The 26,009-nt window shown below is 34.1% G+C and overlaps 1 protein-coding gene across 4 annotated transcripts in view; it reads left to right on the plus strand.

Annotated features, from left to right (window-relative positions):
* STXBP5 (syntaxin binding protein 5) overlaps positions 1-13,615 on the plus strand; it is a 196,271-nt gene extending 182,656 nt beyond the window's left edge. For all 4 annotated transcript variants that reach the window (XM_043999574.1, XM_043999576.1, XM_043999575.1 and 1 more), the window contains 3 exons: positions 2,945-3,056; positions 4,104-4,324; positions 7,068-13,615. In XM_043999574.1, coding sequence (XP_043855509.1) covers positions 2,945-3,056; positions 4,104-4,324; positions 7,068-7,109 — 375 coding nt within the window. In that variant the 3' untranslated portion in view covers positions 7,110-13,615. The remainder of the gene's footprint in view (positions 1-2,944; positions 3,057-4,103; positions 4,325-7,067) is intronic.
* The last annotated feature ends 12,394 nt before the right edge of the window (positions 13,616-26,009 follow it).

Consider the following 26,009-nt stretch of genomic DNA (forward strand, 5'->3'; position numbering starts at 1 on the left):
AATGCTATTTCTAAGTCAGTAAAACCCAGTAAAAATAGAAAAAGACCTGTGTGGGTGAGCTCAGCTTTTGGTTTTGACCAGTTCAGCATTTGTGTTGAAATGGCCAAGATGAAAATGATTGACAGCTATTAAATTTTCAAATGAAGTGAAGCTCAAAGGGATCTCCCATGTTTGTTGGATGACTGGATAAAAATAAAAATGATAACCTGACTTTTTTGTGTAGCTTTTTAAGGTTTGTATAGGGCTTTATAATTCTTGTTTCAGCTGCACAACAATGCTGTATGTACTACAAATAGTATTCCCATTTTATAGATAAGGAAACTGAGGCTCAGAGGAAGGTTAAACAAATCCTCCATAGTCACATAGGTAGTTAATGACAAGGTACATCTTCCTAATTCCAAGTTAGGTTCTCTACCTACATCATGCCACTGCTTCTCCATAATAAATCCCAAAAGGGCTGGCACAGGAGGCTGAATCTAAGATTTAATCAAATTGGGATAAATGCCAAGTTCTTCACTAGTTTTTTTTAAAGCTACACTATAATATAAGCTGGGTTGTGTGTGGCTAGAGAGGCATCATCATTTAGTGAAAGGAACACTGAAAATGAAGCAAAGTATTCCTGACAAGGGCACTTTGTCACATCGCCATCTCATCTGTAAAATGAAAGAGTTGGACGCCATGTCTTTGAAGGTGCTTCCAGCTCTGAATCTATGATCCAATGTGTAAGAGTTTAGAGATTTTATGGGGCTACAAAAATCAAATGTGAGCCAACCGTGGGAAGTGGCTGTCCCAAAAACTAACATGAATTTAGGCCGTAAGAGGGGTAGAGTATAAGAAGGTGTAGGGTATTTGGTCTACTCTACCTTGCATTTGAGCATCACATCTTTAATACTGGATAATTCTTGCTACTCTTTTTAAAGATAGTTCTTGACAACCTACAGTATGCTCAGGGGATGGCAACTGGAATCATTAGGGAACTGAAAAGCATGTATGTGAGGAAGGGTATGTCTAGCCTGGAGAAGACAGCTTGTTGGCTGAGATATGGAAGAAATGGTAGTTATCATGAAATATTTGAAAGAATGCCATAAAAGAGAAATTAGATATAATCTACTTGGCTTCAGAGGACAAAATTAGTACTAATTGGTGAAAGTTGCATTAAAAATAAATTTTGGCACAATTTCAGGTAGAACTTCCTAACAAAAAGTTGTCTGAAAATAGAATGAACTGTCTAGTAGACAGTAAATTTCCCATCACTATAGGCGTTGGATCAAAGCCAAGATTATCATTTGTCAGAGATATGGTACAGTGAATTCATTGTCAAATAAATAGTTGGATTAGATGATCTATCTCCATGTTTAATTCCATCTCTGGGATTCTATAACAAGGTTATCCACTTTTATTTTTTATTCGTATTACTTGAAAGTAGATTTTTTTTTCCTGTTTCCATAAATAGTCTTAAGTACTACAAATTTTGTTTTGTCCTTAAAGTATTCCCAACATCCTAGTGGGAACGGCCAAGATAATACAGTGTAATGTAGCCCCTTGGATCTCACTTTGGGTTGAGGCCCACATTAATGTCAAGTATCTGAAATTATTGGAGGGAAAATATTTTTCAAAACTAAAAATTAAAAATGGAAACATTCCATTTTAATTTGAACTGTAGCGATTTAAGCTAGATCACAAATATTTTTTTGGTTATTCATATGTATAGTGCTTGGAAAAGATTGATACATAATCTTAAATGAATTCTACTTTATCATAATCTACTTTTTATTTAAATTTGGACTTTAGAAGTTGGCAGCAACATTCACTGAAGCAGTATTAGTATTGACTTCTTGGAGTTCACAGCATTTGGAAAGCCTTTTCATTCTTGATTTACCCTGTCTTATGGAAATCTGATAACCAGAAATTTAGACTTGAGAAAATGAAAAAGAAAGAAGAGTTTGAGCTACTTCCTGGAACTTGAAGCTGATTATAAATGTTGGAATGTGCTGTTTTTCAGTCAGAGTTCTGTAGTTGTCTTTGCCTTCTCTAATTTGCTTCCTCACCTTGTGCTCACTCAACTAGAGTGACACTCCAGAAAAATCCAGGTTTTGTAGTTGACATTGGGAAGTCAGCCATATCCTCTGTTGACCCTCCTGCCAGTTTCCCAAAGCAAGCTAAATTGTAAACTTGTTCTCAACTTTTAAGAGAGGAATGCTAAGGCATTGCTATGTTAATACGCCTTGCTTCTACTAGTGAAAGAGTGGTATTTCTTTGATATAGCTGAGGGAAATACATAGTATTCTACAGCTCTTTTTTTTTTTCCCACTATGCTTTTAAGGTGGCCTCCTAATGGTACTTAGAAGTTCCCTTTTTATTTCCTCTTGTTTTCTGGGGTAATTATTATCATGAATGATAATACTTGAATAATTAGGAATTTTTGTACTCCAAATAAAAGATTGAATCGCTCTACAACTTCCAAATTAATGATCTTCTATGGTATAACCAAGGCTCAGACATTTGATTCTCATTGCTCTTCTCCATTACATCAAGTCACCTCTCATATAATGTAAATACAGTGTTTGTATTTTGCTTGTAACTTAAACTGACCATAATTATCCCTATTTATTGGAAAGTTTTCTTTTCTTTCTGAACATGATTTTTAAAATTACTTTATTAGCTTTTGCTTATATACTGGGGATAAAATGTAGTATTTAATGTATATTCAGTTTCATGGTGAAATTCAGTGGGAAAAATTCAACTAGAGAAATATACTTTATTGCCAACTTTTTAGGAATGCATTTCTAGAATAAATTAATTAATATGTGTTTACACAATATATTTGTAAATCCTAGTAAACATTATAAGGTTAAGCTGAAAATATAATGCTTTTTGGCTTTGCTTTATTTTTCACATACGGGATTTTCATCTACCTTTTAACAATTATATTTTGGTTTCAAAGGAAATGTTAGGTGAACTCTTCACTCCAGTAGAAACACCTGAAGCACCAAACAGGGGATTTTTTAAAGGCTTGTTTGGAGGTGGTGCACAGTCCCTTGACAGAGAAGAACTCTGTAAGTTAATTTATTTTTATTTTAGAAAAACATATCACCAAAAGCAAACGTTTAAGCAATATAAAATTTTCTTAAATGTATGAAATGCTCCACAACTAAGGAAGCAATAGTTCCGATGTACTCTGCCTTGTTTAAATCATATTTGGTCTGTTGTGTTCAGGGTCCCACAGTTTAAGAAAGACACTTTAGGAAATCTCTTAATATTTAGGAATTTTTTTTCCTTTATATTAAGCCTAAATTTGTCTCTGTAACTTCCACCTCTCCTCCTCTTCCAGTCATCTGATGCCAATCAGAAAAACATTTAAATACTTTCACCTGGGAGTCCTACTTAATCACAGCTTGTGTCGTTCTTGAGTCCTCTTTTCTTCGGGCTAAATATGCTATTCTTTAAGCCTCACTTCAGGAAGGAGTCAATGCCCTTGACCATCCTGGATGCCCTCCTCTGGACATCTCTAGTTTATTATTAATTGATGGATTTGACTGAAAATAAAGGGGGTAAAACAAATCATCAATAAAGAGGTTGTACAATAATGAAATTGTGCTATTTCTATATTTTCCTATCTATACTCATATTAATTAAGGAAACTTAAATTTTGTACACTTAAGATTGCTATTATCTTTTTCTTTTTTTGTGTATGTGAGGCAATTGGGGTTAAGTGACTTTCTCAGGGTCACACAACTAGTAAGTGTTAAGCATCTGAGACTGGATTTGAACTCAGGTCCTCCTGACTCCAGGGCTGGTGCTCTCTCCACTGCACCACCTAGCTGCCCCAAGATTGCTATTATCAAAGGTTCTTTTTCAGTATACTAGCTTCAAAACATCTACTAATAGGATAATTTTGTCATTGTAATATTTTTACATGAATATCAAGGAAAGGTATCAGTGGACCATTAACATATTTCATGATAAATACTTTTTATTTTAAATTCTAACACCCTTAAAATTGCATATAAATGGTAACAAGTATTATAAACAGTTTGGAATTTTGAATGACAAAAAAAATTCCTTTTTTTAAAAATTGCTATCTTATCAATGAATATATTCAGTTGGAGAATCAGCTTCTGGAAAGGCATCCAGGAGTCTTGCTCAACACATCCCTGGTCCTGGTGGTATTGAAGGTGTGAAAGGAGCAGCATCTGGCGTTGTTGGTGAACTGGCTCGAGCCAGGTTGGCATTGGATGAAAGAGGACAGAAACTTGGTGATCTCGAAGAAAGGACAGCGGCAATGCTATCAAGTGCAGATTCATTTTCTAAACATGCTCATGAGGTACGCCTAGCAAAAATATATTGACTCAGAGAAAAACTCCAGAAATGAAGCTTTTTTTATGACTGAATATACCAAACTGCTGTTTATTCAAGTATTAAGAGCCATGGACTAGGTATCAGGAAATCCTGGCTCTTGTCACATCTAGCCCAACACAATAGTACCACAAGATACATAAGCACTCTGAGCTTCAGTTTCTTCATCTCTAAAGTGAGAGGGTTTTGCTAAATATTTTATAAAAGCCCTTCCATATCCAGTATTCTATGTCTTCATGATTCTCAGACTCTTTATACAGATGCATTTTTATGTGTCAGTAGATGGTACTCTGATACATCATGTCTATAAATTTATATTCTAGAAATTAATTAGACAGTATTATATGAAAAAACATGTAATTTCTCATTGCATAAATAAATACTTTAGAACTTGCCTTATACTTCAGTGACTATAATTTTACCATCCAGTATTACAGATTACAGTCTATCCATGCCCTCTCATCCTGTGTGACTTTTTACTTTTTGCCATGTCCTCCTGTAAATCTTTTTGGGAGGTGTTTGGCTGGTCTTCTAGGGTCCTTTCACACTCTTACTTAATACCAAAGAGCATGTAGGCCATGCATAAGTTATCACTTCCTCTTCCTATACAAACAGTTCACCATATCTCATCATACATTTTTCCTGAGTTTGGCCTAAAATAAATAAAAATACAATAAATAAAATGTAGATAATGTTAATATGTGGTTCTCTAAGGCAATATACAGTTCATAGGAATCCTTATTATGCATGGTTTACTTGACCACGTTTCTATTTGAATTTGATACCACTGCTCTGTCAGTTTTCCCTTTTCTGTTATTTTTATCTACTTGGGAAGTATATCTAGTGTTTGTTGGGTGAGGCAATTTCAAGGCTTTTATTTCTGATCTGTGTTGTACTAATGAATTTACATCAGTTAAGTTTACTTAGGAAATGACAATAGTATGTCAGTATCTTTTGTGAATTTTTCATTTTCTAGCATCAGGACGTTGTTCAAATAGGTTAGGGTAGAGTTACCTCATTTGCATGCCAGATAAAGAAATATATCCAAAATAAACATATAACAAAAACTTTTCTTAAGAAGTTTCCTTCTACAGGGCAGCTAGGTGGCGCAGTGGATAGAGTGCCAGCCCTGGATTCAGGAGGACCTGAATTCAAGTTTGGCTTCAGACACTTGACACTTACTAGCTGTGTGACCCTGGGCAAGTCACTTAACCCTCATTGCCTTGCGCGGCACACACACCACCCCCCCCCCCCGGCCAAAAGAAGAAGTTTCCTTCCACCTTTATTTCTCTATAATTTCATAACCTCTAAGTAAACCTAGTGTTCTTGTTGAATTTACAAGCTATTGAAGCTATGTCAGAAACAGTAACTGAATAGAGAATATCAAGGCTGGTGGTCTCTATTGTTTCAGTCTTCTCGTCATTGGTTGAGCTTATAGGACTTTGAAGTAAAGCATACAATTAAATTTTTGTTGGACAAATCAAGGACTTCTTAAGCATTGACTGTGAAGCAGGCATGTACTAGGGCCTGGGCATATAATAACAACAAGGACACAATCCCTGCCCTCAAGAAATTCTTGGATGGTAGTATGGGGAAGGTTTGGGGCAGAGTAGACCATATATAAATAAGCATATAGAAAATATATACAAAAGCAATACAGTGTAAGGAGTTGGGAGGCAGAATGAACATCAACAGGCATTTATTGAATATTTCCTGTGTAAGGGACATTACTGTGGTCAGTAGAAGACAACTTACCTTCTGTCATTTATCCCTAATTCCTTAAACTGTTATTCTTCACCTCTGGAATACTTCCAAACTTGTTACAGTTTTATTTCTCCAGAATCAGGAATTTCTACTCATATTCCCATGTTTTATTCACACTAAAAGTGGAGGTTCAGATTCTCCCTGCAGCTACTAGGAGTTTCGGAATAGATAGCTCCAAATAGTTCTGATTCTAAATATTAATATTTTATATTTCTATGAAGTCAAACTTGAGAGGGAAGGTCTTGAGTTACTGGGTATTGCTTTTTCCAGTTACGTTGTATAACCATTTGTGTTTATTATATAATTTCTATTGAAAAGTCTCTCTATTCATACCTATTCCCTCCTAGTATCTCTTGAATTATGTTACTTGAATTAGGTAACTAACCAAATAGTTAGTACCCTAATCCTAGAACACCTAATGCTATCCCTACCATGGCCTAGAAGGAACCACTTCATTTGTGGTGTCTCCTCACAAATATGTATACCTTAGTCTTTACTTTTGATAATTAGAAGACAAAAGATGAAGAAAATCTAAGCAAAGTCTCATTCCTCCTGAGCTTCATAAAACCTGGTATTTCCTTCCCGATCAAGCTGGCCACCTTTCTTTTACATCAATCCAACTAACTTCCTCTTTCCTCCTGATCTTTAAAGCATGGGTTGGTTTAAAAGTAAGTTTGCATCAAATTCTAAGAACTATCCTAGTAATTTTAGTATTGTCTCTAGTCTGCATCTTAGATGAGTTTATCTTTTTTTATCTTTTGACTATTCTAAATGTGAATAAATAGTTTTAAAACATACAGTAGTTTTTGTGATCCTTTTTGATACTTTGAACTTCTGATGATTGTGTTACTAACAAAAATGAATTGTAAGTTGTAATTTTTTTTACTGGCTATTTTCTACACATATATATGTATCATTTTTTTTTCTCTCTCTCTCTCTCTCTTTAGATGATGTTGAAGTACAAAGATAAAAAGTGGTACCAGTTTTGAAAGCCAGAATCCAGTTATATCCAACTTTGCCTGGAAGAGGGGGAAAAATCCCATTTTTTTCTTTCCATTAATTTCTTTAAGACAGAATTGAAAGGGTATTCATCACAGGACACTGTTCTTTCCTAGCACAATCATGCACTGTTTTACCTCAGTCATGTGGCTTTAACTGAGGGGTGTTGTATTTAAAATGTATACACACACAACTGGAGTATCTATGTGTGCCCCAGCCATGAAGTAACAGCTTGAGAACTGAGCAGGTCACACAGGACACATGAAGAGGAAAAGAGAAAATTGGTACAAAATGGCAGTGACAGTCTTGGATCAGTCCTTTACTAAAATTTCACATGCCTAGAGGTTTTGTGCTATTGAATCAGCTTATCAGTGCCGGGTTTCTTTTAAGGAGAGGCAGTAAATGAGGGGTTCTGGAACTAGAACGGTCATATTTGCATCATTGAATTGAACTATTAACAGCTCTCATGAACTTTCCCTCCTCATAAGAGGGTTGGTCATCATTATCAGTAGTGAAGAAGAATTAAACTGCCACCTTCTGTTGAGACAGAAAAAGTTAAAGAATTGGCTATTGATAATGAAAACAAACATAGTTGACCTGTGGATGGGCTATTCTTGGATCTCTGTCGTATTCCTGTATTCAATCCATACTCTGTCAAGTGCAAAACAAGGAGATGAATCACTTTTCATTGAAAAGTGTAAAGAACATGAATGAACTGCTCATATTTCTGGAAATTTCTTTGTAAAATGGCTATGCAGTGTGAAAAGTGAAAAACCTCCATTGTGGTGAGGAGAATACTTCAATATCTGTTGTTTTTGTTCTCATTAACTCAGCTAATGGTAGTTTTGACCAAAAAAGTTATTGGTTAAATTTGTAAAAATGTTAAAATTGGCTAAGGTTTTAATTTATGCTTGAATTTTTTATAAAATGTTTAACCAAATGTACCTTTGCATCTATTTAATTAAAATTGCTAACATGGTTTCATTATTTCAGTAAAATGTGCAGCTCCATAATTAGGGGGAGAAAGACCCTTTATTTGCTACCAGTACACTCAGGTGATGAGCCAGTTAAAACTTACTGCACATACTATTACATGGAAAATACCAAGCATATAGTGTCAATAATTAACTCTATATGAATCTATCCAATGACCTATTTTCTGTAGAATTAATTAACATAATATAAATCTGTACATGTCCTTTCAAAATTTTAATGAGCCAAAAGAGAAGAAAATGTACATTTTGGTAACTCAATTATTATTTCCAGTACTAAGGTCTAATACCAAGTAAGACCAGCAATGAAAAATTAAGTACTGGTTTCCCAGTATAGCACTAAGGACAGGAACAAAATGGCTGATTAGATTTGGAAGCAATCTCACATTATTAATACAGACTAATACAGTGAGATTCTCGAATGCTCTGTTAAAGCAGTAAAGGAGAAGTGCATAACAGGAGCACTAAAATTAATGTTCATGAAATTAAAATATTTTGGTCTGTAAGTAACTATTGTCTTGGGTTTTTTTTTCGTTAAGGAATAGTCAGAGCACAATTTAATAGTATACATAGGTGATTTTTTTCCTACTATAGGGTCATTAAGGCATATTTACAACATCTTAATTGTATAGAGCTTGTTATACATTTTTTTTTCCTCTTTAACCATTTCATAATGAAAATTTTGTGTTTACATCTCATAAAAAAGTGCACTACTGGACAAAAATGTTTACATTCAGGTTGATTTTAAATATCATTTGATAAAGACATAATATAAAAGAGTTGATTCAAACCAATTCAAAAACAACAGCAGCCTTTTTTTGCAGAAAGCTTTTTGGAATTTGCCCAGAGATCTGGTAAATAACTTCTTGTTCTATTTAATATCCCTATGATGAAAATGTAGTAATTGACAAATTGCTTTATTTGTATCATATTCTTATATTCCATGTTTTGTTATGTTATTATAAAAGATATTTAGTACCTCTTTGAAAAATACAGATCAACATATCCAATGGAAAGAGCTAACAGATTTAGAAAAATTGACAAGAAACACTAAAAAAAGTATTAGTTCCACATGTGTGGGTTATTAATACCAGCTATTTAACATGCCGCAGGATTATTTTATGTCTCTTAATTATTTCATTTGTCAGTTCCCCTACTGTATACAAAATGAAATAATATTTAATTGTTTGATTTACCAATGAAGGAAATTTGTTAAATTTTACATGACCTCAAATGGATGCTTGGCTCCTTTTCTTCCTTAAATCATCAGTCTTTGACAAATAGCAAACTAAAAATTCACTTTAACATTAGAAAGCTAAATGCATTTTTAAACATAATATTGGAACTTTTTCAGGAATTTACTTAATTCAGTTTTTGGTGAGAGATACAGCCTGTAGTAATGATCACAATTCTTTAACAATTATCCTACAAAATTTGGTTCTAGTTCTACCTAATCGTCAGTGAGAGAAACAGGTTGCAGTAATAACAATTCCTTAATAGTTATCCTATAGAAGTTGATTCTCTTTTAAGAGGTGAAACTATGTATCTTTTTTTTTTTTTTTAATTTTAAAAGTTACCAGCAAAACAAGAAAAAAGGGCAGGAATTAGGCACAACAACAAAACATTGGTAAAGCAAAGAATCAGAATAATGAAAATGTTTCATGTGCTCCTTTCATGTGTTAATATTATTCTTTGTCTCAACTGTCCTAATTTTTAAATCAATGAAGTATTCATTTTTAAATATCTCAAAAAACAAATGGTTTCTACATGTACTATACACCCAATTCAGCTCATTTTCTCCAAACTAAAATTCATTCATACACACGCACATTTATGTATGTATGTGTAATACACACATGTGCTTGGAAAGGAATTTGTGAGACAGCTCTTCTTGTATTTGCTGATATTTGAAAAATTCTTTATAGTATGTATGTTGTTAGGAAAGGGGGGCATCATAATCCCCTAGATTTGCATTTTGGTCATAGAAAAAAATAATGTTTGGGAGGAATGACAAAAGATATAATGGAGCTATTGTTGATTTCTTGTAATTTCATTTTTGATGGGAGTTCAAAAAACTGCTGCTATTTATCTGTTATATGTAGCTTATTACATTTAATTACATTCAGTGCTTTCAACTGAAGCTTTTTTTTATTCTGCCAAATTGTAGATTCTTCTAATGTTACTTGATGTAAATATGTGTGCATTTCCAACAAGTCTGAAAGTGTTCCATATGTTTAAATATCAGAAGTGGGATGGGGAGGAGGGTGGTTATTTGGACAACACCATAGATTTCAAAGTTGAACCCTGATTTGTATTGTATTTCCATTTGTGTTTGCTCGAAACACTTCTCACGTAACAAATTCGAAAGCTATATCCAAAGGTTTTTTGTGGGGGTTTTTGGTGGTAGAGACATTTTAACTTTTTTTTTTTTGCTTAATAAAAAGCACTGATATTACATGAATTTAAACTTGAATTTTTTTCTGCACTTTTTTAAGCAATGAAACTTTTTATTATAATTTTGATTTTTCCACATTTCCTAGTTCCAGTGAAATAGCACATGTGTACAAACACACCAAAATCATAGCCATGCAGCTAGCATTACTTTTGAAAATCTGATGATTAAGAATTTAAAAACCTTTGAGAGAAAGTTTTTCAAGAATAATATATATATATATATATAAACCAGTTGCTGTGTGTCAGCATTCTCGGTCTGAAATTATTGCAACACTTTCAGATTTGTTTCAAGATCATACAATGATAAGGTTATATTTATACATACTGCTAAAGAATATACTTTTAGTTTTCAAAAGAAATTTTTATATATATACACTTTAATTTGAGAAAAGATGAACTTGTTAAGTTTAAGTCAGAGTACTTAAAAAGTATGTATATTATCCATACAAAAAGTTATGTTTTACGCTTATAATAAGAAATATATTCGTATCTCATATCGAGATACAAGTAATTAAAAATCAAACCTACTTCACTAGAAATCTTTCACACACTTGGCAGGATAATATTATAGGTCTTGTAACCCCTCATTTCAACATTCTCAATGATTACATTGGGTGGGATACCCACAAACACAGTTAATAGCAAAAATCTTTCTCAATAGCTGCAGCTTGCTATTGGATGCCTACCATAACTTTTGTTTTAAAATATAAATATATTTAATATATATAAATAGTTTTTCAGGTATTTTCTTCAGCATTTTTAAAATAAATTTCCAAAAACTAAAACAGAGTTTATGTATTTTTGTCAATGAAAAGATTTCTTTTGTAGTTGATAGAATTTGTTTTTTCAGTTTGATATTTAGTAATCAGTATTACTGTGTAATTTTTTTCCAATTTTGATTTTGAAAAACATAGCACTTTTTTTTATCTAAATATTTATTCACCTGGGTTGAAATATATTGCCCATATGTTAAAATTGTTAAATATTTTAGAATTTGAAAATCGGTATGACAATAATGTTTGTGTTTATTTACAGATTTTGTTAATTGAACTTTTCATGACCCTGAATGATTTCTTATAAAATGTGATATGGATACTTTTCCCTGGGGATACAAATTACTTCACTGCCACAGAAGTTTTCAATTCTGTAGACAGAAATTAGTTGTTTTGGGGAAAGAAAAATTGAGAATTTATCCACTTCAATCTGTTTCCAGTTCAAATAATTATAACTTTTGAAATTTCTGGTCAAATAGTTTACTGAACTATTGAACTACTGTAGCTATTTGTTTCTATCTCCACAAATCCATGTGTACATCTTAGTTTCCTTCATGTATGATATTCCAAGCCAGCAAGTAAGTGTATGACTACACCTCAGAGGAATAATGAATGTCAGTTTTGCCAGTATTTTTCACATGAGAATAATAATTGATAAAACCGTATAGTATATAGATTATGAATAAATCAGTATTAATTTGGTATGGGTTTTTTGGCTCAAGAACTTAAAAAGGGAACAAGTTCATTGTGATAGAATTGTGTTCACTTGAAATTTTAGCTTTTTAAAATTGTACTTTCACTATAAATGGTTAAAACATTCAGCTAAAGAAATGCACGTTGAAAAATGAAAATAAACATAGCAGAAGGCAGTGCAAGGGGGTATATTGTGTTTTGAATAAATCCATTTTTTTCTTTGTAAATAAACAATACAATATTACTTTAGACTTGACCTCTACTAAATGTAATAAAACTAAGAGATACATCCTGCTTTCCAATTATGCAACTGCTCCATTGTAAAAGCACCACCAAAAGATAATATGGTAAAGAACAGGAGTAAGTTTTTCTACCATAGCCCATTCTACTGGGCAAGCATGCTTAAAGTAGAGTTCTAACTTCTGTATACCTTATACTGTACATGTAGATTTTCTTTTTGTTTTTTAGTTCCAAGTTTCTTTTTTAGTTAGTCTTGCTGAGCCCCAGTTGCTGTCTTGAAGGTAATTACTGGAATATGCATTTTAAATGAGGTTGCAAATCCATTTGTCTGTATGGTTTCATATAAACTACAAGCATATTGTTGCAAACATTGAAATGTCTCAGATTTTATAGTTATCTTACACTCATGTAATTCCAATATGTCATCACAACAAAAGGGTTAAAATAAGGTAATGGAATATTTTTGTAAATAAATACCTGTCCAGCTGGTATTTTAAAAGAAAAAAAATGTATTCTATGTGTTTCTGAAAAAATGTTCATATATATGTATATGAATGTGTCTTCTTTATTCTGAAGGACTCTGGGTAAAATAAACTACTCAAATCTCTCCTGAAACAAAGTAACCCCTTTTCTGGAAGTTTAGTGTTTTAGTTTTTTTTTTTCCCTCTTAAATGTAAGATGTAATTCTATCAAAACTGTTAAATTTTAGGCCAAGGAAATATATAGAAATTGCCTATATTAGCTAAGTTAAGAATTGAAACAAGTAATAAAATATTTAGGAGGAAAGAAATTGTTTCTCAAATAACTGGGTATGCAAGGCCAGAAAGATGTTTGTTTTGATTTGTGTCTAGAAACATCCAGCTAATTGTTACTGTTAGTTATCACTTGGCTAGTGTTCATATATGTGCTCAGAATGCCAGTAGCCAATAACAATTCCCCAAAAAAGAATTTCCTGAAAATTGATGCGGAGGAGGGTTAAAAAGTTGAAATTGAAGAATCCCAAATGTGTCACTTATTTTCATATTATTTCCACTACACAGGAAATTAAAGACTGTAGTAATGATATCCTTAGTTGAATGTGTTAAAAAGTTGGGGGAGCATGGTGTTCTTCTGTAATGTGGCCTTTCAACACATGGTGGCAGTCCTGTCATGTTTCTTTCAACATTAGGAAAGAATCTGACTCTTACATTTCTGCCAGATGAAATTTGTAATCTTTTGAAATAACCCTGTTTTATGTTAGATTTGACTTCTTTTTGAATCCTTAGTTCAATCCTTCAAATACAGATTGGGCAAAAAAAAAAAATTCTGAAGTTTTGTGTTATTAAATGAGAACTTTACTAATAAGCCTATTCTTGTGTAACTTGGTTTATTTTTTTTTTAATCCTTCAGTATTTTTGCAGATCTCAGGCATCAAGGAATCAAAAAGCAGCAAATGGGGAAAAGGCTGGATATTTGAATATCTGATAAAAGGACTCTTCTTGGCTTTGAAAAGAGCCTAAATTAGCATGCCATTACTTAAATGGTATTGTTTAAATTTTAGTATGTATTCACAGATATCCCAGTATGGCCTAATGTACTAATTATGAAGAAATAAATAGCTTCAATCTTTAATATTTTAATAAATAGATTGCATTTTTACCATTGAGATAAAGCAATGAATTATAATCACTATATCAATACATAACATTTTGTTGTGGTGGTTCAGTCATTTCAGTTGTGTCCAATTCTTCATGACCCCATTTGGGGTTTTCTTGGCAGAGATACTAGAGTGGTTTGCCATTTTCTTCTCTAGCTCATTTTACAGATGAGGAAACTGAGGGAAACAGGGTTAAGTGACTTAGCCAGCCTCTCACAGCTAGTATGTTTCTGAAGCCAGATTTGAATTCAGGAAAATGTATTCCAGACTCCAGGCCTGGCACTCTCTCCATAAAAATACATCATATTTATGTGCCCCATAAATATACCATGTTTTGTTTTGTTTTTTACTATAGTTAATTTTAATGTTCTGTATTAGAAACTATTTTCTTCCCAATCTCAGCACGGCTGAACTGACTTCGTTTCAATATAGCATTGTGATGAGATGAATGTTTTAACAATTTAACATTGGATTTAAAGAATTTTCAAAAGTCAAATTCTAGAACTTTATTTCACTTTTTCAAGGTTTACGAATTAGTTTTAAAATTGATGTTTCTGTGGCCCATATTCTGTATACTTGGAGTAGAGGAAGGAACTGGTTCCAAATACTATCTCTGCCACTTACTGTCTGTATGACATTGCTTCATATCTCTCTGGGCTTCTGTTTCATTTTCATTAAGGAGGTTGGACCTATAGGATCTCTGAAGTCTCAGTTCTAAGTCTGCCAAAGCTTACAGAAATATATTTCTGTATTAACAGGGTGCCTTGCACTGTGAAGGCTCAATAAAGCTCTGTTAAATATGATGGAGTTAAATCTACCATATTATCTTTTTTTTTTTTACCGATTTTTTAAAACATTTTTATTACACAGTAAAGAATGCAACAATACCTGAATCATACTTTAAAGATTCACAGGTCGACAGACATACATTATAGTCCAACTAAGAAAAAAGGATAAACAAGAAACCACAACATATTATCTTCCATTACTCATTTTAAATTATGGTCAGCTTTTTCTCTACTATTTTTAACCAAAGCATGACGTTTTCAATAGTTTTCAAATTTATTTTTGCTAAATGCCTGACTTTTAATGTTGGGAAAGAAGAGTCCAAATAAATTACTATGCATACTGAAATATAAGTGAGAGTAATAAAGGTATAGTTGCAAACAGAAAATTTGGACTTTTGGTAAAATCTCAACTGCCAGCTTTCTTAATATTACTGAATCTTAGAGATTTCTGTGATCCATAAAAAGTTTAAATTATTAGATAACTGGTTGTATAATGCTAGGGTTGGTTAATGGTGTTGCTCTATGACTGAATTTATTTCCCTTTTACTGTTTGTCTCTCAATGTGACTTTGTCCCTGTCTGTTGATCCCTATTGACACCTTCCTAAAATTAAAAAACAAACAATTGTCCCATTGAAAATAAGACCAATTTCATTAAGTTTTCTTACTGTCCTTACACCTCCTATCATTCATAAAAACAAACAAACATCAAACAGCATCCATCAGGTATCTGGGTTTGTGTTTAATAGCAGGTATGGGTTCTCTATTAACAAAAAATACCAACTCAGAAGAAAAAGTCTGTAAGGGGAGAATCCAAGGAAGTATAAGAGTACAAAAGAACCATGGTTAAAAAAGTGTAATCTAGTGATTATTATGATTGACCACATGAAGTTTAGTCAGCAATCATCTAGGTTCAATAATTACTCAAATCTACACATCCTAGTGAAGACAGTGTGGTGTATTAGATAAAAAATAAAAGATCACCCTTCTAGTCAGAAAAACCTTTCAAGTCCTACCTCCATAGATGGTATTTGAGATCATATGTCGGTGCACCAGACAACTCTAAGGAAGCACTAGGAATTTCTGAATCACAATTCTTTCTTTACCTATATACATATTGGATAAATGTTTCGACAAATACCATGCTAACTTAGAAAAGTATATGCAGGAGCTCTGTACCATTTAAATTTTGGAAGCTTTAGGACATTTTGTATTTGCTTACAAATTCATGTAATGCACACATATGTATGTGTATACATACACAAAATACCAAAATCAACCCATCTAAATATCATATTCTATAAAGGTGACTTTCTTACTGCTTTTAGATCATTTTGTTGGAAATACTGTTCATTTGCTCCATCTGGTGGCCAATTATATGCTTGTTTGATAAACTGAATTATTAGTTACTGTCTTCTGTTTTAAATTCCAAATGTTATTTAAATTCACTTCAATTTCTTATGCAAAGAATATAAATTCAAGAGTCAAAGAGCCTGGGTTCTATCTAGCCCTGATTTTGCCACAAGTTATATTTATGGATTTATGACCTTGGGCAAGTCCTTTAAACCCTTTCAATTTCCTTATTTGTAAAACAAAAACACCAGCCCTACCTACCTCACAGGGATGTTGTGAGGATAAATAAAATGAGATTATATAAGAATGTTTGAAAAGATAAAAATAAACAGATACAATGTGTTACTGAATTTTCAAAATAATATTAATGCCTCAGAATATGTGACTGAAAAATATAAAATATATGTACAAGTAATTTCCTTGTGTATGATGGAGCAGGGAAGAACAATTAGCAAAGTCAGTAATGAAGATACTGACCATTGGCAAAGAAACATGGCTTTACTTTTTATAGACTTTCCTTTTAATACATCACCAATAACTATTAGTAAGTGAAAGTGCACTCGAATTTAATGCATTTGAATCTAATATTTTGCTTGCATTGCAATGCAAGACTTAACTGACAGCTATAATCAGAGAGGTGTGGTCTTTTTAAAACTAACAAGTGATTATCCTAAACAGAACTAGCAAAAGATTGCGAATACCTTGTATGTTCTGGATACCCAACAAATGATTGAGTGAATGCCATTTCATTAATTTTAAGTTGAGTTTTTTGCTCATTTGGGCCACTGCTCAGTTTTTAGCAAAGCTAAAGGGGAACTTAGGTATAATCTAACCCATCTCCACATGTTACAAATGAAATAACAGGCCCAAATAAGTAAAAGGATGATACTTTATACATCAAACATGTTCTTTAAAGGTTGCTCAAAATGTGTTTGGTTAACTTAAAATTGGCAGGAATTAGGATTCTTATTCTTATGTAATTAGAACAAGCAGCACTTAAATATTCTTTATACCTGTTCAACCAGGTTCACAAACTCTGACCAAAGGCTCTTACAAAGGGAGGATTTACCTAATTCTAATTCTTAGATTTTGGTTTGAGTCTAAATTCTCCTCTGTTTTACTAAATACAAACTCATTGTTTCTATCTTTTTAAAAACTATACTTGAAATCGAGAATTTTAGTGATTTTTTTTTCCTTACAAAATAATGGTTAAGGGGAAGCTAGGTGGCACAGTGGTTAAAGCACCGGCCCTGGATTCAGGAGGACCTGAGTTCAAATTCAGCTTCAGACACTTGACACTTACTAGCTGTGTGACCCTGGGCAAGTCAACCCTCATTGCCCTGCAAAAAAAAACAAAAAACAAAAAAAAATAATGGTTAAAGTACCAAAATGACAGTAGGAATAAGATGTCAAGCCTTATTAGGTTATATACTAAAGTAATAATGCTACAAGGGCCAATTTTTTATTTGCTGCTCCATATTCAGTGAAATATGGTCATGGTGTGAAAGATGTAAATGTAGTTGAATGAAACTACTGAGATACTAGCTCCTCTAAGATATGACCTCTGGTAGTACAGTTTCTTCCCTCTTCATGTCTATATGTTTTTCTTCCATTTGCATCTACAAATAATGAAGTTTAGCTAGGTTTCATCTCAAACTCTGCAGGCTCATTTTCCCCTCCATTGCTTTTTTACTGTTTGAAACCCTAGCATCATGTCACCAGCTATGGAGATCAGAGTAATGAAGGCAGAAAAGAACGGAAATTATTATCCCAAGCTAGAGTTGTCTCTGCCAGTGAGACTTGGCTTTGAATGTAACCACCCCTTTGGCCAACACTCCTCACAACTCCCTCTCTTCTCTTGCATGGTGGATTGAGGAATCAGAATGAGAGATTAGTTAGCTTCAGGCACACACTTTAGCTACTAACAATAGCTTGCTTAGTTTAGGAGCAAAAGAAAAATCCCCAAACTGGTTTATGATCTGCTTTTTGGGACATTTATATAAATGTATAAATTATTAATAAATAATCATAAATCATATCGTTCCCAAGTCCCCAAGCCACATTAAACTCCTAGATAACTGAAATGAGGTATGTCCTTCTGTCTAGTTAACCTGTGTGTCTCCAAATACATGACCAGTATTTCTTGGCAATGCAGTACTTGCGATTATTTTTTATTTGTTTCATAAATGAAAAGCAAATCAGAATAAAGTCAAGAAAATTTGAAGCACCTCATAGCACACCAGGAACAGGGAGAGAAAGCGATACAAGATTTAAACTTTTTGCCACTTTTCCAGAGATATTAAAGGATGGTCACCTTAACCTGGGGTCAACAGGGAGTTCATGAACTTGGATGAGAAATACATGTGCATGCACACACACATACATACACATATCTTTTCATTTTAAAAATTTAATTTAATTTATTTTTTAAAGTAATAAACATTTTTATTTATAGTTTTGAGTTTCAGTTTTTATCCCTTCTTCCCTCCCTCTCCTCTTCCTTCCTGAGGAGGTAAGCAGTCAGATATAGGTTATAGATGGACAATTATGTAAAACATTACCATATTAGTCATTTTGTATAAGAAAATTTGATTAAAAGAAAAAAAGAAAGTGAAAAATAGCATGCTTCAGTCTGTGTTCCATCAATATCAGTTCTTTCTTTGGAGGTGGATAGTGTATTTCATCAACAATCCTTTGAGATTGTCTTGGATCATTGCACTGGTGACTGCTTTGACCCAATTAAACTTCTCAAGAAATTGGGATGAGGTCAATGTGTTTTCTTCTGTGTATTTCCTATTTTTTTCCCTTTTAAACAAGTCAGGGTTAGATGGCTATACTCACACAGTGTCTGATTTTGAACTTTGCTCTAACCAATCAATACTCTAACTGAACGCAAATAACTGATTGTGAGACAACTCCCATATCTATAACCAACCGCTTTCTTTAGGTTGAAGTGTAATTGATTTCATTTGTGACTATTGTATAATGTTAAACATATGTCACTACCTTTCAAATCTCTTCTGGAAGAAAAAAAGTCATGATATAGAGGCACGAGGCTTCTAAGTTGTTACCAAACATTTATCCTGCTTCATTTATGTCTTCTATTTCTACAACGCATTCATTTCTCTATATATCCACTTCCTGCCACTCCCTAGATAGGTCAATAAAACCAACATCACAGTGAATTCATCTGAATGAAATGTATGCAGCACGTATATGTGGTAAGTAGTACTGCATCTACAATCCTTGATTTCCCTAAAGAAATAGAGGGAGTTATCAATATCATTCATCTTCTGTTTTTCAGGGCCAAGATATATCATTACAATAGTCCAGATTATTTTTCATGTTTCCATTTACATCATTACAAATATTGGGAATATTTGTAATGGTAGTATAGAATTATTTTCCTTCTCTTGGTCTGATCACCACCCTAATCTGGTCAAGGTAGATTTATCAAGAATTCTTTGTCCTGTCAGGTCACTGACCTAATTACTTCAGGGTATAGTCCTTCCTGAGGTAATCAGAAAAGAACAGGAAGTTGTTTAGAGATCAATAGTTACAGAAGGATTGATAAGGATTTATCTTTTAAATTTGTCCAAAGGCTTAGGCTAGGATATATTCAAAATGCTTTCTTACTCTTCCTAAAAGGGGGAGGGTGGTTAGTGTGCTTCCATATAATTCTCCTTCCAAATCTTTCCTCTTTAGCTTTCATTTCATTGATAACACCTTACTTCATTTCTCTAGATCCTTTCACCCTTGTGGCCAAGGTATTTTGTTCTTTGTAGAGGAGTTATTCTCTAAGATTTCCCTTTTGGACCATTCTTGATGTAATATTTCTTCGGAGTGTGTGATGTCTTCTGTTTGCTCATATCTCTCATCCTTAGTTCTTAATTTGAGATTTAGTACCAGGATTAGGGTATACCCTCTCCATATGCTTGGATAGGTGGTCAGGACTGACCTCACTTTTCTTGGGTACCTAATCCTGGTTTTTACTTCCTTTGGTGTGTCTGTGCCAATAGTGCTAGTATATAGTCCAGTGTCCCAGGTCAGATTTCACCAGCTATCAAGGATCTATCAAGGATTCTTTGCCCTGTCAGGTCACTGACCTAATCACTTCAGGGAAGAGTTCACTTCAGAGAACTGAGTGGTATTGTGCCTCCCTCAAGTCTTCCTTTATCAGACTGATAGTTTCTCTCTTTCCCGAGACTTCATTGTTCAAGGTTCCAGGTGGTCTCCATACTCTCTGAAGCATTGCTCTGTAGTGCTACCAAGGTTTTCTAGTTTGTTTACCTGCATTTGTGCTGGTTTCTTGGGTGGGACTCCTCTTCTAGTGCTCACAACTTCTGGTATCTTTGTGCAGTTCGGATATGGATGAAAAAGAAACATTTCCATAACCATACAAAGAGACCTTTTGGGAAGGGCATAGGATTATGGGACCTAGGTATAAAACAGAAGGTTTAAAGTAAGCTAGAGGCATTAGTGACCTGGAGGCAGAAAGGAGTTATAATAGCTGAAGCTCTAGAATAATTCCCATATAATCCAGCTGCTCAAAATTTGGCTCCTAAAAAGGAAGTAATAAGCACCATTTTCTGGAAGAGAACTAAAGAGCAAGGAACAGCAAAGTAGAACTGAAGACAATGACAGAAGAAAGTCCCATGACAGACCAGCACTAGAAGTAGAAGGCAGAACTGTGGCAAGAAGTGCCAACAACCCATCTCAGGAAGAGAAGCTAGTATCAGCAGAATAGAAGGGTCACTGACAGAAGTGCCAGAAGAGAGGCAATCAGGACCTGGGGACCAACTTGGAAGAACAAACTTCAGCCTTTTTCCTTCCTAGAATCCCATTTAGGGTAGTACTATAAGTAAACAGGGACCAAATTGGTTCCTGATAGGAATGTAGTCCACTAGAGGTCAAAAAGCTCACTTTATCCTCTGGGAACTCAAATATAAATCCTTCCTTTATCACTTTATTTAGAATTAATTATTTTTAATGAATAAATAATTAACTTAAATTAATAAATCACTTTAAATTTAATAAATTAATTTATCAAATGAATTTAAATTTAATAATAAATTAATAAATTAATCTTAGTTTGAAATTTAATTTAAATTTAAAAGAATTTAAAGAATGAAGAATTGATTATTCATTATTATGTAAACTTATAAATAAAACTTTGTTCTGAAGTCTAATGAGACTGTTCTTGTAAGGAGAGCTGGTATGGGCAATAAGTTAGACAAACAAGAAACAGGACCCTTTTTTGTTAAAATAGAGCCTCTGAGAAAAAGGCTTATACACATTTAGGATATTAGCTGCTAAACTGGTGTAAAACTCTAAGTATGATTTGTTTCTTTCTAACACTTTGTCAACATCACAGCAGGGGCTAAAGCTGACACCATATTAAGAATGGCTTTTAATTTTTATCTTAATATTATATTATTTCTTATAATAATTAGTTATATTAATTATTAATTTTTATTCATGGTTCAATGAGGTCAAGCAATTCTTCACTTGACAGCTAATCTCAATGTGCTGAGCCTTACCTGGATTGCTCATTGGATTGCAGACATAGTCTGTTGCTAAGATTATATTGGACGTTTTTTCCTTCTGATAGAAGTTTTTTCCAACTGATGGGGTTGGTATTCTCCTAGAGATAGACTTCAAGAGCCTAGGGCTATTTCCTCCTTATGATGAGACATCAGAGTGAGGTTTGGATTTTTTTTTCCATCTGGCCCTTCGATGTCATAGGTGTTAAAACCCCTTCCAGATATTCAGATCAGTCAGTCTAGAACTTACAGTGTTAGAACAGGAGGTCTTCACCTATTTTTGCATCATGGACCCCACTGGCAAGCTGGTGGACTCCTTAAAAAAATGTTGTCAAGTGCATGAAATATATTGGATAACAATGGAAATCAATTATACTGAAATATAGTTACCTAAGTATTTCAAACAAACAAAACAGAAGTTTATGTTAAGACCTCCATCTTGGAGAGTTGCCTAAAAAGTATTGAGAGGATACATCTTGTTAGTGGTCACACAACCATGACTGGAGCCATCCTGACTCCAAGTACAGCCTTAGAACTACTACTTTGGTCATAAAAGTGTAACCCATAGCTCATGACCATTGGTGGATCTTATGCATTTAAAAAAATTTTCCTTGTGATATTACTGAGTCTAGAATTTTCAGAGAAGATACCACCCTTCATCATCAGTAAAGGAAAGGTCTCAATAGGAATTCCATAACCCATGGAAATCAGAGGTCCAGTTTCTTATATTTTTTCTATTTAGAATTGTATTTTCCCCCAATTACATGTAAAAGAAATTTTAATGTCCATTTTTAAAACTTTGTGCTCCAAATTCTCTTCCTTCCTCCCCCAACCCCAAGAAGACAAGCTATTCAATATAAGTTATACATGTGTAGTCATGCAAAACATTTCCATATTACTCATGTTGTAAAAGAAAACAGACAAAACCTCAAAAAATAAACTATAAAATTGAGCATCAATCTGTTTTCAGACACCATCAGTTCTTTCTCTGAAGATGGGTAGCATTTTCATAATAAGTCCTTCAGAGCTGTCTTGGATCATTGTATTGCTGAGAATAGTAAAGTCATTCACAGCTGATCAATATTGCTGTTACTTTGTGTACAGTAGATTTCACTTTGCATCACCTCATGTAAGTCTTTCTAAGTTTTTCTGAGAGCACTTTGCTCATCCTTTCTGAAAGCACAATAGTGTTCCATCATAATCACATCCCACAATTTGTTCAGCCATTCCCTAATTAATGATCATCCTGTCAATTTCTAATTGTTTGCACCAGAAAAGAGCTGCCATAAATATTTTCTGTACATATAACTCATTTAACTTTTGTTTTTTATCTTCTTTTGGATACCTACCTAGTAGTAGTATTACTGGGTCAAAGAGTATGTATGATTTTATAACCCTTTGGTCATAGTTCCAAATTGCTCTACAGAATGTTTGAATCAGTTTTCAACTCCACCAACAGTGCGTTAATGTCTCATTTTCCCCATAACCCCTACAACATTTGTCATTTTCCCCTGCTGTCCTATTATCCAATCTAATAGGTATGAGGTAGTATCCCAGAATTGGTTTGAGTTGCATCTTTCTAACCAATAATGAAGTAGAACTTTTTTTTATATGACTTTAGATAGCTTTGATTATTTCATCTGAAAACTGTTCATATTTTTGATAATTTATCAGTTGGGGAATGACTCTTATTTTAATAAATTTGACTCAGGTCTCTATATGTTTGAGAAATGAGGCCTTTATTAGACAGACTTGCTTCAAAAATTTTTCACAGTTATTATTTCTCTCCATCCTATTTTCTCCCCACATTTACTTTATTCTCTATCTCTTTTCACCCTTTCCCTCCTCAAAGGTGTTTTGCTTCTGACTGCCCCCTCTCCCAGTCTGCCCTCCCTTCTATCACCTTCTGCCCAGCCCCTCTTATTCCCTTCCCCTCCTACTTTCCTTTAGGGTAAGATAGATTACTATACCCAATTGAGTGCATATGTTATTCCCTCTTTGAGCCAATTCTGATGAAAGGTTCACTTACTCCCCAGCACCTCTCCCATCATCCCCTCCACTGTATAAGCTTTTTCTTGCTTCTTTTATGTGAGATACTTTACCCCATTCCACCTCTCCCCTTCCCTTTCTCCAAATGCATTCTTTCACCCATTAATTTTATTTTTTAAAGATATCATCCTTTCATATTCAGCTCACACCTGTGCCATCTGTCTAAATATACTCCTTCCAGCTGCCCTAATAATGAGAATGTTCTTATGAGTTACAAGTATCATCTTCCCATGTAGGAATGTAAACAGTTTAACAATATCCTTTATGATTTCTTTTTCCTATTTACCTTTTTATGCTTCTCTTGAGTCTTGTATTTGAAAGTTAAATTTTCTATTTAGCTCAGGTCTTTTCATCAAGAATGCCTGAAAGTATTCTTTCATTGGATGTCCATTTTCCCCCTGAAGTATTATACTCAATTTTGCTGGGTAGGTGATTCTTGGTTTTAATCCCAGTTCCTTTGCCCCTCAGAATATCATATTCCAAGCCCTCTGATCTTTTAATGTAGAAGCTGCTAAATCTTGTGTTATCCTCACTGTGACTCCACAATACTTGAATTCCTTCTCTCTGGCTACTTGCAATATTTTCTCCTTGACCTGGAGCTCTGGAATTTGGCTATAATATTCCTAGGAGTTTTCATTTGGGGATATCTTTCTTATTTTGGGGGAGGGCAGGGTAATGAGGGTTAAGTGACTTGCCCAGGGTCACACAGCTAGCAAGTGTCAAGTGTCTGAGTCCAGATTTGAACTCAGGTCCTCCTGATCCAGGGTCGGTGCTTTATCCACTATGCCACCTAGCTGCCCCTTGGGATCTCTTTCAGGAGGTGATTAGTAGATTCTTTCAATTTCTATTTTACCCTCTTATTCTAGAATATCAGGGCAATTTCCCTGACAATTTCTTCAAAGATGATGTCTAGGCTTTTTTTTTTTTTGATTATGGCTTTCAAGTAGTCCAATAATTTTCAAATTATCTCTCCTGGATATGTTTTCCATGTCAGTTGTTTTTCCAAAGAGATATTTCCCATTGTCTTCTATTTTTTTCATTTTTTTCATTTTTTTGGTTTTGCTTTATTGGGTCTTGATTTCTTATAAAGTCATTAGCTTCCATTTGTTTGATTCTAATTTTTAAGGAGTTATTTTCTTCAGAGAGCTTTTGTACCTCCTTTTCCACTTGGCCAATTTGGCTTTTCAAGTCATTCTTTTCCTCATTGGGTTTTTAAACCTCTTTTACTATTTTGCCTGGTCTGTTTTTTAAGGTGTTGTTTTCTTCAGTATTTTTTTGTGTCTCCTTTACCAAGTTGTTGACTTTTCTCATGATTTTCTTGAATTCCTCTCATTTCTCTTTCCAATTTTACCTCTACCTCTCTTACTTTATTTTCAAAATCCTTTTTGAGCACCTCTATGGCCTGAGACCAATTCTTATTTTTCTTGGAAGCTTTGAATGTAGGAGCTTTGACTTTGTTATCTTCTTCTGAGGGTATATTTTGATCTTCCTTGTCACCATAGAAAATTTCTATGGTCAGTATTTTTTTCTGTTTTCTTATTTTCCCAGCTTATTTCTTGACTTTTAACTCTTTGTTAAAGTAAGGCACTGCTTCCAGGGTAGAGCACACACTGTCCCAAGCTTCAGGGCATTTATGTAGCTGTATTCAGAGATATTTCTTGGAATGTGTAAGTCTTTAGTTATTCCAATGTTGTATAATTTAAAGAGAGGTATGTTTACTACTCTCCTAGCCTGTGCTCTGGTCTGCAAGCAACCACAGGACTGCTTTTCTGCCCTGGAACTATGAACAGTCCCACTCCCCTATGGTTGCAAGCTCTGGTGTGTTTGTGCTCCTCCCTGGCCTGGGATTGCCACCCAAGACTGTGACCCGGATCTGAGTATGGGCAAAACAACAAAGTCCTGCCTTATTGTTAGCAAAGAGACCACTATAATCTCCTTCTGGCCAACTGCTTGACCCCATTACCATCTGTGGGCTGAGTTCCAGAAACAGTTGCTGCTGTTGTTCATTCAGAGGCTCCCCATACCTGCTCCTGGTTTGCTGGGGCTGGGTCTGCACTGGCTTGGCCTGCACTGGACTGTGCTCCACTCTCATCTGGGTAATACAGACCATTCCTGCCAACCTTCTAAGTTGTATTTGGCTGGGAAAGTATTTCACCCTGTCTTTTTGTGGGTTCTAATGCTCCAGGAATTGTCTTGTGGCCTTATTTGTAGGTATTTGGAAGGTCTTCGGCAAGTTACTGCTTTTCTGCCATCTTGGCTCTGCCCCAGAGGTAGTTTCTATTCCTATCTCTTTAACTCATGAGTTTTGCAAGTCTTAACAATACTAAAAAGAACACTTATATGTCCTATGCTTTTCCTTGGTTATTTCTTA

Source organism: Dromiciops gliroides, chromosome 4 (genome assembly GCF_019393635.1).
Source record: "Dromiciops gliroides isolate mDroGli1 chromosome 4, mDroGli1.pri, whole genome shotgun sequence".
NCBI classification, from domain to species: Eukaryota; Metazoa; Chordata; class Mammalia; order Microbiotheria; family Microbiotheriidae; genus Dromiciops; species Dromiciops gliroides.